This window comes from Eschrichtius robustus, chromosome 11 (genome assembly GCF_028021215.1).
Source record: "Eschrichtius robustus isolate mEscRob2 chromosome 11, mEscRob2.pri, whole genome shotgun sequence".
NCBI classification, from domain to species: domain Eukaryota; kingdom Metazoa; phylum Chordata; class Mammalia; order Artiodactyla; family Eschrichtiidae; genus Eschrichtius; species Eschrichtius robustus.
The window spans coordinates 15,891,628-15,904,017 of record NC_090834.1 but is presented as its reverse complement, the minus strand read 5'-3'; the positions used below and the strand labels follow the sequence as shown (position 1 = coordinate 15,904,017).

Here is a 12,390-nt window from a genome sequence, read left to right as displayed (position 1 = left end):
GACGCTGAGGTCAAAATTCTTAAACGCGAAACGGACAGCGAGAACTCTGGGAGGCGGGACCAAGACCGGAAGTGGCGGAGGGTGTTTGGAACGGCCAGGGTGTCTCGTGTGAGCTTTTGCGGGCTTACGAGGGACACGCGCACCTTGGGGGCCCACTCTACATCCCTCTGACGGGGCAATCGTGTTTCTTATCTTTGTCCATTCTGTCATTAAACAGACCGTGCAGCAAGCGCTGTTGTAGCCGCGAGGCTACAGCCACGACCCCAACAAGATCTCTGCCCCCAGCAGCTTCAGAAGCACCAGAGAGCAGTAGTTAGGAACGTGGGCTCTGGAGCTGCAGTGCATCTCAGTTTGAGTTCTGCTTCCATAACTTCCTAACTGTACGACCTTGGGCAACATACTTAACAAAATGGGGATAATAATGACACCGAACTCAATGGTTGCAAGGACTAGGATAATATTACTGTGTAAAGGGCTTTGAACAGCATCTGGCATAGTGTGTCAGTTATTTTTATTAGTATGTTTAGGTGGAGAGAAATCTGCTTTAATAGGCTTTCAAGAACTATTCAACAGAGGAAGTCAGGAATTCCAAACCCAATATAATTACTGTGAGAAATATGGAGGTTTCTAACCTATGTATCTCACCCACATTTGATATTGGTTGCCCCTAGCTATCTCTTGCGTAGAATATTTCCAATGAAAATGACCTGGATCTATTTTCAGCATGGCAAGAGAGAAGCTAGAGAGATTGAATTTTTTTTTTTTTTTTTTTTTGTCATTCAGTCTTTTATTTTTTAAAACTCAGGTAATTTATTTTTTGGCCAGGCAGCATGCGGGATTTAGTTCACCGACCAGAGATGGAACCTGCGCCCCCTGCAGTGGAAGCGGAGTCTTAACCACTGGACCGCCAGGGAAGTCCCTAGAGAGACTGAATTCTAATGCTCAAGTTTAGGGAGAAGACTTTTCTTCTTGTGGGCATTAAGAGCTTTACTTGAATTATCTCATTTAACCCTCACATTTCTCAGATGCTTTTATTATCCTTACCTTACAGATGAGAAAACTGAAGCTTGGAGAGGTTAAGTCGCCCAACTTCACACAGCCAGAACATATGACCCTTGGGAGCAGAGGCTACCAAAGTGGGGTGCAAGAGGTAATCCAAATTTCTTGAAAAAGCATTAGATTGCGTATTTTACTTATCTCACCATATGTTAAATTTTTGTCACTGTTTTAAGGTTTATTAGTCAATAAAGTATTGTTATACTTTATAAATAAATACGCCTGTCTTGGAACACATGTTCAGAAAATATACATAACAAAACAGGTTTGGAGATCACTGCCCTGAAGCATGAACTTTTAACCACTGGGCTACACTGCGTGGTCACAGCACAGGCCCAGGAGTAAGAGCAGGCTGGGTGTCTCAGGGCCTGTGAGAAGGGGGCACTGGACTGATAGGGCTTCACTAGCTGCAGGGCCCCACAGGTCTCCCATCCACAGCCCTGCCTTGGCTTCAGTGTATCTCAAGCTGAACTCCACAGCCCTGCCTCCACCCTGGTGTCAGCAGACGTTGGGAAAGTCTCATATTTCTGCTCCAGTGAACACTACCAGTACAGTCCTCTCCACCCCATCGCCTCCTGCCCATTTCTGTCTTCAGTTCCACCTCTACCCGTTCTACTCGGTGCCAAACCTTAGCCTGACAAGACTAAGCTCAGGTCTTAACCCTACCTCACAGGGCAGTCAAGCAGGATCAAATGCATTCACGACCAGTGGCATCGTCTAAGCTTTGCCCTGTCTCTGCAGTTCCATCTAATAAAGCTAACGCCCCCGCCTTCCCTGGCACTACCCAGACCCCTTCCCTGCTTGACATTCCTCCATAACATGGTGATTAATCTGACACTGTTCTACTTGTTGGTTTCTTGTCAACCCCCCACCCACTCTGTTTGCCAATTTTCCCCACTACACTTGAAGCTCCATGAAAGCAGAGCTTTATTTTGTTCAGTTCTATGATGTGCCGGGCACAAAGCAAGCACTCAAACATCTATTGAAGGAATGAATGAAATGCCAGCTCCAGTCCCCAAATTACAGTTAGCCACACTGGAGAAAATGTTCTTCAGGAGGTTGAATTCTACCAGCATAACAAACAAGGACAGAGTGCAAAAACTAAAACTAAAAATAAAATAATAATAAATAATAATAATAAAAAAACAAGGACAGAGTGATTTCAGAGGCCAGTGCTGTTTGAAAGCCACCATTTTAATGAGAACTTCTTCACCTGTCCTAGACTCCCTCCCCTCAGAAGACTCTCTTCCTGTTGAGAGTCAGTGTTTTATATACCCAACCCAACTTCCAAACTCCAGACGTAGCTGTCTTCCACCTTCTCCAGCTCTTCAGAGTTCCAGCTCGACATGAGAGAGCATTGTGTGGAGGGAGGGTAAAGACTTGATAGGAAAAAAGTAACAATGACATGCCCGATGGTTCATTTCTGGGTTTCTTCCCAGGCCAATTCAAATCCTCCAAAACAAGGTCAAGTAACCCAAGAGGCTTGCATTTCCGTCACAAACTGTTCAGAAAGTATGCTCAGATCTCCGACTCAGACCAGGTGTCCTCCCCACATGGGCAAGGCCTGGTGGGGAGGCCACTCCAGCCTTTTCCAATAGCAATAAATAGCCCCGTGGTCTGAGCAGCGCTGGAGGCTGGCAGGGAACCTCCCACTGCTACCGCTGGGAAGCCAGACCTGTCTCATAGCCCTCCGTCTTCATGTCGTTGAGCCCCAGTTCCTCGTTTTGGTCAAATGTGCGCTTATAATGCTCCACCTTCATCTCAGGATCGTCTTCAGGTGCATACACGTTCTGCAAGGCCAAGGACAGACCATCAGTGCCTGTGCCATCCTGCCATCCCCCCTCCCCCCTCCCCCAGGCAGCTTCCAATTCCCACTTTCCCAAGACCTTAATGAGGCGTTTATTCCTTTTGTTTTGTTTTGTTTTTGGCCGCACACCATGCGGGGTCTTAATTCCCTGACCGGGGATTGAACGTGCGCCCCCTGCAGTGGAAGCACAGAGTCCTAACCACTGGACCACCAGGGAAGTCCCTTTATTCTCTTTTTAAGGGCCTCCAACACCCCATGGCTAGGCTCAACTCGTGGGCAGCAACAGAACCCACATGGGCTAGAAGTGGGACTGCGGGGAGAAAAACTTTCTATCTGCACCTTCTTACGAAGAGAGTAGCATAGTCTTAACAGTGGAGAGACTTTAAAAGAGTTTTGCCTGACCCATAATAACTGCTCAATAAATGTTAAAGTTACTGTTAATCACCAGAATATCTCCCTAGTCAGCTTAAAGCCTTTTCCCATCTTGGCCTCTGGACAAGGCACCATTTCTCCTCAATCCACGGTCAGATTTGCAAAATGAAAACGCCACTGCTGGACTTAGAGCTGGGACTCGAGCTAGACTAGAGGAAGAAGGAACCTGGGAGTCTCCTTTTTCCCCCTCTTGACACACACTTACAGTCCCATACACCTTCCCCTTCCTTTCTTATGTTCCAATTTCTGCTAAACGGTTCCTTGATAAAAAGCAGTTCATTTAGAATTAAGTCTCTCAGTTTCTGGAGAAATGATACATATTTAAGGAAGGTCAGAAAAGATATCTCCGTGAAATGCCAGGGAAGGTCTACAGTACCTGCAAGTAGCTGTTTCCTGCTGGATCATCCATAACAAAGTGGGCCTTCATGTTACCCTCAAGGACCTGAAGGAGACAGAATACAGCATGAGCATGTAAATCTTACATAGCTGCTGGCAGGAAGGGACTATGTCTGCCACACAGAAACCAACCCGATTTACATTGCAGAATCCCCCAAAGTGTTAAGAATTGGTGAAATGAAGGTACCTCTAGAGGTGGAGTGGAGAATCTAAAATAAGGACTTTTGACAGCTATTTAAGAAGCAATCCGGCATCCCTAATCTCCTCTCCCATTCCAAACAGACCAACGATTGCCCTTCCCCCACACCAATAAAAGACAGAGAATTCTGTGGAGAAGTTACCACAGCACACTACGGACTGCAGGACACTGGCCCAGTTGAGGGTAGGGGGAAAGGAATCAAGAACAGAAGGTTAAGTGAATGTACCCTTATTGGAAACAGACATACACACACCCCAGCCCTCTTCCCACACTCAGCTCTCAGAACACAGCCAGCCAAGCCTTCACCCTCAAGACAGGAAATGGAACACCCACTGATGGGAATCTGACCAGCCCAAGAGGAAACACCTAACAACTCTGGCACTGGAGTTACCTCAACAAAATGGCTAAGCTAGATCCCCCTCCGACGAGCCCAACGTCAATAAGACTCACCCCACTCAGGTGTTTTAGTCCTCTACTTTTAAATAGACAACCAATGATTACCAGACATGTGAGCAAAGCCCCTAACATTGAAAGACAGACATCAAATGGAAAAAACAAGAAACAAAAAACTTAAGAGGAAATGGAAACTATGCGAGGAAAATAAAATGTCAAAAAAAACCACAACCCAACATTAATATTCTCAAACAGAAAAAAATACTACATCCTTAAAACAACAGGATGCTATTTTTTTAAAAGGAGGAGAAAGTACTGAAAGACCAAAAGCCACTTGGAAAATAAAAATGTCAGTGGAAATGAAAAACTCAATTGAAGGGTTGGAAAATTAAGATAATCTCCAAGAGTAGTGCAAACACAAAGAAACTGAAAACAGGACAAAAAAATAAGTAAATTACAGAAGACCAGACAAGTCAGTCTAACATCCAAAACATAGGGATTTCAGAAAGAGAGAACAGAGGGGAAGCAATAGAATACTTCTTACGTCCTAGAACTGAGCCACGTGAGTTTCCAGATTCAAAGAACCCACCAAGTGCTTAGCAACAATGGTTGAAAATTGACCCACATACACCAAGTCACATCCTGAAATTTTACATCACAGGGGACACAAAAGTATCACAAGAATAGGTCACAAACAAAAGATAGGGAATCAGAATGCCTTCAAACTTCTCAACAGCCAAACTGGGAAACTGAAAGACATTAGTGGGAAACTGGAAGACCTTAGAAATTCTGATAAAAAATTATTTCCATCCTAGAATTCTATTCCCAGCCATTAATCTAATATAAGAGTAGAATAAGGACTTCCCTGGTGGTGCAGTGGTTAAGAATCCGCCTGCCAATGCAAGGGACACGGGTTCGAGCCCTGGTCTGGGAAGATCCCACATGCCGCGGAGCAACTAAGCCCGTGCAGCACCACAACTACTGAGTCTGCACTCTAGAGCCCGCGAACCACAACTACTGAGCCCACGTGCCACAACTACTGAAGCCCGCGCGCCTGGACCCCGTGTTCCACGAGAGAAGCCACCGCAAGGAGAAGCCCGCGCACCACAAGGAAGAGTAGCCCCCGCTCGCCGCAACTTTAGAAAGCCCGTGTGCAGCAACGAAGACTCAGTGCAGCCAAAATTAAAATATTAATTAATTAATTAATTATTTTTTAAAAGTGGAATAAAAAAATTCTCAGACATGCAAAGTCTCAGAAATTTTACTTCCCATGCATTTTCTTAAGAAGCTACTGGAGAAGACGCTCCAACAAAAAAAAGGGAGAAAACCAAGAAAGGAGGTGGCATGGGATATCAGAAACCAAGAGAATCCCCAACATGTCGGTTAGATGTTTACATGTGGCAAGAAAGGGTGTGCAGCTTCTTGTTCACTGGAGCCCCAGGACCACAAGCAGTGACCAGCCAGAGTCCTCTCACCTGGTCCAACTTCTGGCTAAACTCCTGCAGTTTCTCTGTCTGGCCAGGACTGGAACTGTCGCCCAGTGTGAAGGGGTTCTTGGTCACCTGCAATAAATGGCATCCAAATTGCTAGAATACTGGCTCCATGTTTGATAGGCTTAACCATAAACCTGGTGCAGGGTGACAGGGGTGCCTGTCAGGGAAGCTTGGTCTCCATTTATGCCGCACCGCCTTTCTGACCTAGGCGGCCACCCCTAAAACGGTGTGAATTAATCTGCCAAGATGATAACGGGCGACGTGAAACAAAAACTATAGAAATGTTCTTAAATATGATCTCTAGTCCTCATTGGAAGAAGTGCAAAATAAAGTATAATTTACAAAGACAAAATGCCCGACGACTGATCATCAGTTAAGCGAAATGATTCATTAAGAGGATAAACACATGGGTTAAGTCAACACACACACATATATATGTATGTTCGGGATTTTTTTAGGTGCTGGAAGGACCCTCATGACCCCATTTTACAGTGAAATAAAGGACTTATCCAAAAACCGCAAAATATCTACATCAGCCCAGAATTAGGCCTGAGAATTTCCATTCTGAATTTCCAACAAACTTATCATCACAATCCAAAATAATATTTAAGTCTCTCGAATCAGCTTTAAAGCAAAGAAACCTCAGTTATCAGCTCCAAAAACTAGGACCTTTGCAGCCTTCTAGCCCCTTCCCCACAGCTGCACTGCGGAAGATGCCATGCACAATACTCAGGGGACTCACCAGTTCCCGGATGTCTTTCAGTATCCCCTCCAGTGTGGTGAACTTGCCCCCGAGGACAGCCATTCCCAGTTCAAACTCCAGCTCTGGGATTTCCAAACTACATGTCTCGGACTGTGAGATGAGAGATCAAATTAGGCTTTAAATCAGGAGCTGCTAGATAGAGAAAGCTAACCAGAGTCCTCCTGCCAAATTAGTACCACCAGTGATAATCTGGGGACAAAGTCAGCTGTCCCAGTTTTCTCTGAATCTCCAATTAAAGCTAGACTCACTCCTGGAACCAACCTTAAAAGGGGGCATTCTCAGTCGTGGCTCCAAGCTGGCAGGCATCCTGTCATTAGAGATCAGAAACAAGGGCCCTCACAGACACTAGAGGCAAAAGGCTGCCAAGTCATCAGAAAGAGCTTATGGGTCACCTTCTGAATCTGCACTTCCTACCATGGATTAACTCTGCTCAGGGATCCTCAAACCCAAGGAAGTAAGGAGGTACCTCACAACGCCAGGACATGATTGAGAAAACACAGATTCCCCCTCGACAGAGACAGCCATGTGCAGAGGAGAGTCACTTCCCCAAGCAGGCTGTTACCTTGAGCAGGTCTCTAGTCATATCTGAGGGATCGGTGATGTAGAAGGTGATCCTGGTGCCCAAGGGCTCTACTGCTCCTCCAGATTTCACCTGCAACAGACAACAGTGTCAGGAGCAGCAGCAAAGGAGACGCCCATCCTCACCTGGTGCGGGGAGACCCGGGCAAGTTGGGGGAGTAGGCTTGGACCTCCAATCAGGCCCACTAATGGCTACCAAGGACAGTGCCTTCTAAACCAACAGTGGCAGCAGTCACCCAAACCAAAATCACTGAAAGCTGGCCAGGAGCAGAGTGCCCAGCACCAGCGGCCTGCCAAAGATTTACCCCAGATTGCCAAGAAACTGAATTCACAGTTAAAAAAATGACTCTTGGGGCTGAAAGGGACTTCCAACTGCAACTAGTGTGTAGATTCCCTTTATAATTTTCTGGTTTAAGAATTTAAACAGCTTATGCTTGAATACACTCAGGGAAAGGGAATTTACAACCCTCCAAGGCAGCCCACTCTATATTCAGATAGACCTAGAAAGTTTTTTATCATTGAGTCAAAATCTGCCTCCCTGCTCTTCCATCCCTCTGAGCTGTAGGTCAAAAAGTGGGTCTCTCTCTTCCGTATAACCAACTTTGAATGTCTTCAACAAGTTATGCTATCTCTAACTTTTCTTCTCTAAGCTAATTTCTAGTTCAAGAGCTCCTCACCCTAAGCAGCTTCAGAAAGGATGAAAGCTACTCTTCCCAAACAATGAAGCCCACCCACCTCATTGGTCCGATGGCCGCAGTTCTCGCAGTTGGTAGCCATGATGATAACCTCCTTAAAGTGGGGAATTTCTGGAAGATGGAATTAAGGAAATCTGCTTCCAGGATAGCAAGACCACCCTCTGGGGAAGAACAAATCCAAACCCCACAAACACACAGTTGCTGGTCTCAGGACTGCAGGAAACAGATCATAAGAAGCAACCTAACTCAGACAGCCCCCCAGAAGAGGGCAAGGTCACCACCCACGGCGATCGCTGTTCATCAGTGTTTGATGACATGGCTCAGGCCACACGCAGGAGCCTAGAGACCATGGCCTAATTCTCTCTTTGACCCCAAAAGCCAAGGTGCACGGTCTCATCAAAGGCAGCATCCCTCTCATCACTCAGAATAAAGCCTTGTGCTTTCCCTGAAGGGAGTACTCTCCAGCTTCAATATCATCTTCATGCCTGAGTCAGATGAAGAGCAACCCAACTGCCCGACAAAAGATACGAACTAGCTTCATGTTGGTCTGGGCCGGAGCATTGCATTCCGGGCAGTTGGTGTTGAACTGGAGCACCTGGAACACAACAGGGGGACGTAGACTGAGCCCTCCCAGGCGGGTGAAACCTGCTCAGGCTAAAGACATTCAGCTGGCACACCGGCGGCCACCCGTGAACACCGTCAGTCTCAGCCCACCACTCTGCTCCTTCCTCCACAGTTGCCAATGTGACTCACTTCGTTTCTGAGATCTTCCTCTTCTGGTTTCTCTTCTGGTTCCTCTGCCTAAAGTAGCAGAGATGCAAATCATACGTTGGCACGCAGACCTCAGCCTCCCCAACACCCTGCCCCAGAGTGAGAGAAAATGCTCTGGTTTGCTTACGTCAGCTGCCACCTCGTGGGTTTAACAGAGAAGTTGGAGAGCAAAGCCCCAGGCAAGGGCAGAACAGAGTTTAGGATAGGATCACAGCCACTGATGTCCTGTGTTGTAAAGTTTACCCAAAGTCCTTAAGTGAGCTAGAGGGGAGGCACACACACGCTGAGATAGCGTACACGGGGCGGCAGCAGCAAAATAAGTTCCCACTGACTCCAAGCAATCGGAGTACAAGATAATTTCAGAGCATTCTTCTGGCTTCTTCAGTGCACTTACCTGGAGCCCCAGCTTCTCTTCCTGCTGTAGAGTCCGATTATAGTGTGTGATCACCAGGGCATCATCTTTCCGGGGAGCATATGGGTTTTCCACAAAGCTGTTCCCTGAGGGATCATCAATGATCTAACAGATGGGTAAAGAGAGAGCAGTTACAACAAGAAATCATGTACGATCCTCCACCTACCAACAGACCACTGAGGCACCACAGAAAAATCTCAGACAGTCTTAATGGTCTCGCCTGCCCTAAATCTAGGGCACCTGGAATGCCTCAGTACTCACCAGGGTGAAAGGAGAGGCCACTTGCTTTAGCTCCTTCAGTTTGACAATGAACTCATCAATTCTTTCAGCCATGGCTTCTTCATTCGCCTGACAGGAACAAAGAGTAAAAGACCAGCCCTGGTGGTAGAACTTGTGCCCCCATCACTTCCAACAGGAAGTCACCACCTGTCTTAGTGTGACTGGGAACAGAGACTCAGGCTTCACAATAAGAAGTAGCAAATAAGTTTGAAGTTTCTGGGTGGTGCCAGATGAGCCTCATTCTCTCACTCATTCAGCCGTTTAGTCCAGGCGCTTGTGCCAGGTTATAGACAACAGTAAATAAACCAGAGCCCTCTCATGGGGCTCCACAGCCAGTTAAGAAGACAGGTGACTGAATCTGCAGTTATATTATTTCATACACATATTATGTGTATACGCGTATATGAAATGCCCTAATAAGCACAAGATACAATGGAACGCTCAGGAAGCACAGATAAGCCCCAGAGTATCCGGAAAGGCTCTATCGGAGGTAACGTTCCAGTGCCCGCCTGAGAAGAGGCCTCAATGTACAGTGGGGGAGGGGAAGTGGAAAGGATGGTGGTACAGCGTATGCAACATCCAGGAGGCTATAACATCACTGTGTGCTTCCCCCCACAGTTCTCCAACATGCAATCAGAGACAGTTCCGCCACGTGGGAAGGTGAACCAGTGTACACAGATCATTTTTCCTTGAGCTGCTGCAATCAGAGAACCCCAGCTCACCCTTCGTGTGGGCTGATCCTGCTCCAGGCCAGAGACAGCACGGCTGATCAATCCTTCAACAGTAGTCAGAGCTGGTGAGTAAAAACAAAAGACTGGTCACTCTTCACTTTGCTATCAAGTGCCTGTATGACCCTGGGCAGTTCACTTGAACTCTCTGGGCCTTGATTTCACCTGTAAAATAAGGAGGCAGGGGACAAGGTTCCAGTCACCTCTAATAAGAGTGACTATTACAGAAAATTCTGTAATCAGCACATCACAGTCTTACACAGGACATCACTATACATTGGGTTGGCCAAAAAGTTCATCCTGGTTCTTCTGTAAGATGCTGTGGAAAAACCCGTACGAAGCTTTTGGCCAACCGTTCAATACTATCTTAAGCTGCTTTACCTAAGCTTTCTGCTTCTGTTAAGCCAATGAAGATCACAACGATGTGGCCAAACCCACACACAAGCCACTAGACCTGGCACCAGGAGTTTTGCAAGAAAGTAAGATTTGAGCCAGGCACGAACAGTGCAAACACTCTGACCTTAAACTTACCTCCTTTCTGGCTGAAGGCAGGGATTTCAAAATCCAGCTCTGGGATCCTTGTGGTGGCAGAGTCAGTCTTCACTACTTCTCTGTTCATGTCCTGGGCAGAAAGAAGAACCTTCAGTCCACAGACGTCTCAACAATACAGGTTCTCCTCAGGAAATAACACGAGTGCGTGCCTGCCCCGCCCCGCCCCGCCCCGCCCCGCCCCGCCCCGCCCCGCCCCGCCATCAGGGGCCCCAGCCCAGCTGTCTCTTCCTCCCTCCACTAGGGGGAGTCCGGACTACTCCTGGGGAATAGTACCTTGATGTGAAAACCAGCTACCCAAACGATGAGGGTACTCTCCGTAACAACTACTGCTCATTTGATACTTTCTGACAAAGCTTACAAAGCACTTTCACAAGTCTTACCTCACCTGAGCAGATGACAGCACCAACGCCATTTTACAAAGGAGGAAACTGAGGCTTGAACACTTCAGTGGATTTATTTGAGGTCCGACCACCTGGACCAGAGCTGTGACTCCAGTCCCCAAGCTTTCTCTAGGACACTAGGGTAACTGCTCTGGGCTCCTCTCACCTCCTGGGCCCTGACGGTCAAAGTATAGCGCACTCCCTGGTCCTGTATCCTGCCTGCCGACTGGATCTCCGTGTTGTTCCAGCCACAGTGCTCGCAGGAAAAGGAGCTCACGATTATTTCTCTAAAGAAGGGGATCTCGGTGAGGAGGAGGCGCGTCATGCCCTAGGGAAGCAGAAGACAGGGAAAGAACCAATGGAACCCCCATCCCCCATCTACTGACCCCCGGGCGTGCCTCGCCTCCGGGTCCCCAACTGGACCAGCCTGGCCAGGTCGCCGACCCCCGCTCCTCCCCTCCTCAGCCCAACCCTCCAGCCGCCCGCGGCCGCGCCCCCGCCTCACGTTGCGGTAGCAGTTCATGCACAGCGACTCGATCTCGGTAGGCTGCTGCTCCTCGTCATCAGCGCTAATAGGCCGGAACAAGTGCCCCGGCCCGGGCTGTCGGGCCGGGACGGGCGAGGGGGCGGCAGCAACCCCCGGGAGCCCGGGATCCACAGCCCCACTGGCCAACATGACCACGCGCAGCTCAGGCCCCAACTTCGGTCTTCTGCGTCTCTCTTGGCCCCACCCCTTCCTCCGGCACTTCCGCCAGCTACCGCCCCGCCCATCCTTAAAGAGGCCGAGGACTACCCTCGGGGAACAGTACGTGACACGGTTTCCCAGTTGCCGGGATTATTCGGTCCAGACTTACAAAGCCAGCCGGATCCAGGAAAACCAGCCGGATCCAGGCTTTGCCTCCACCTCAATTCAGGCGTCACTGACCCCAGGGCGTCCTCTCAGACCCAGGGCAGTTTTTTGCTCCTTTGCAATAGCTCCGCTGTACTGGGTTCTATTAGTCCACAAGTCTAACTACGAGAGGCTTGACGGCAAGGGGCCTGGCCGTCCATCGGTATCCCCGAGGAGGTGCGCTCCGCCCTGGGTTTGCATGGATCCGCCGTTGGGCCAGATGCTGCCTCGGCTCTAGATCACCCTCCCTTAGTCCCTCAATCTCTCTCCCTTTCTGTTCTTCTCACTCCCTATTTCTGTCCTCATAAACACCTGCCCAAATTCCAGCCTCAAATACACGGCCCTCACTTTTACCCCTACTGGCTCATCCCCACCACATCCAACCCCAGCTGACTCACCCCTCCTGATCTCCTAACCACCAACAACAGAAACAGCTCTTTGGGGGGTAAACTTTCCTTTCCAGCACCTCCTCTCCCTGGGCACCTTTCTCCCAGTTCTGGTGCTAAATCTAGGGTGTCATGGAAGAGATCCAATCTGCAGGCATGATGAGGCCAGATTCAGATGGG

At 48.4% G+C, this 12,390-nt stretch overlaps 1 protein-coding gene across 1 annotated transcript; it reads right to left on the bottom strand.

The window, feature by feature from the left end:
* Positions 1–2,216: 2,216 nt before the first annotated feature.
* ZPR1 (ZPR1 zinc finger) lies at positions 2,217–11,656 on the bottom strand. Its single transcript, XM_068555969.1, has 14 exons — positions 11,441–11,656; positions 11,102–11,263; positions 10,535–10,625; positions 9,998–10,068; positions 9,258–9,344; positions 8,979–9,101; positions 8,567–8,614; positions 8,342–8,408; positions 7,854–7,924; positions 7,102–7,191; positions 6,519–6,629; positions 5,759–5,845; positions 3,672–3,737; positions 2,217–2,846 (listed from the first exon to the last, which is right to left on the bottom strand). The coding sequence occupies exons 1-14, from the start codon at positions 11,609–11,611 to the stop codon at positions 2,712–2,714; spliced, it is 1,380 nt and encodes a 459-aa protein (XP_068412070.1). The 5' UTR covers positions 11,612–11,656; the 3' UTR covers positions 2,217–2,711.
* Positions 11,657–12,390: the final 734 nt, after the last annotated feature.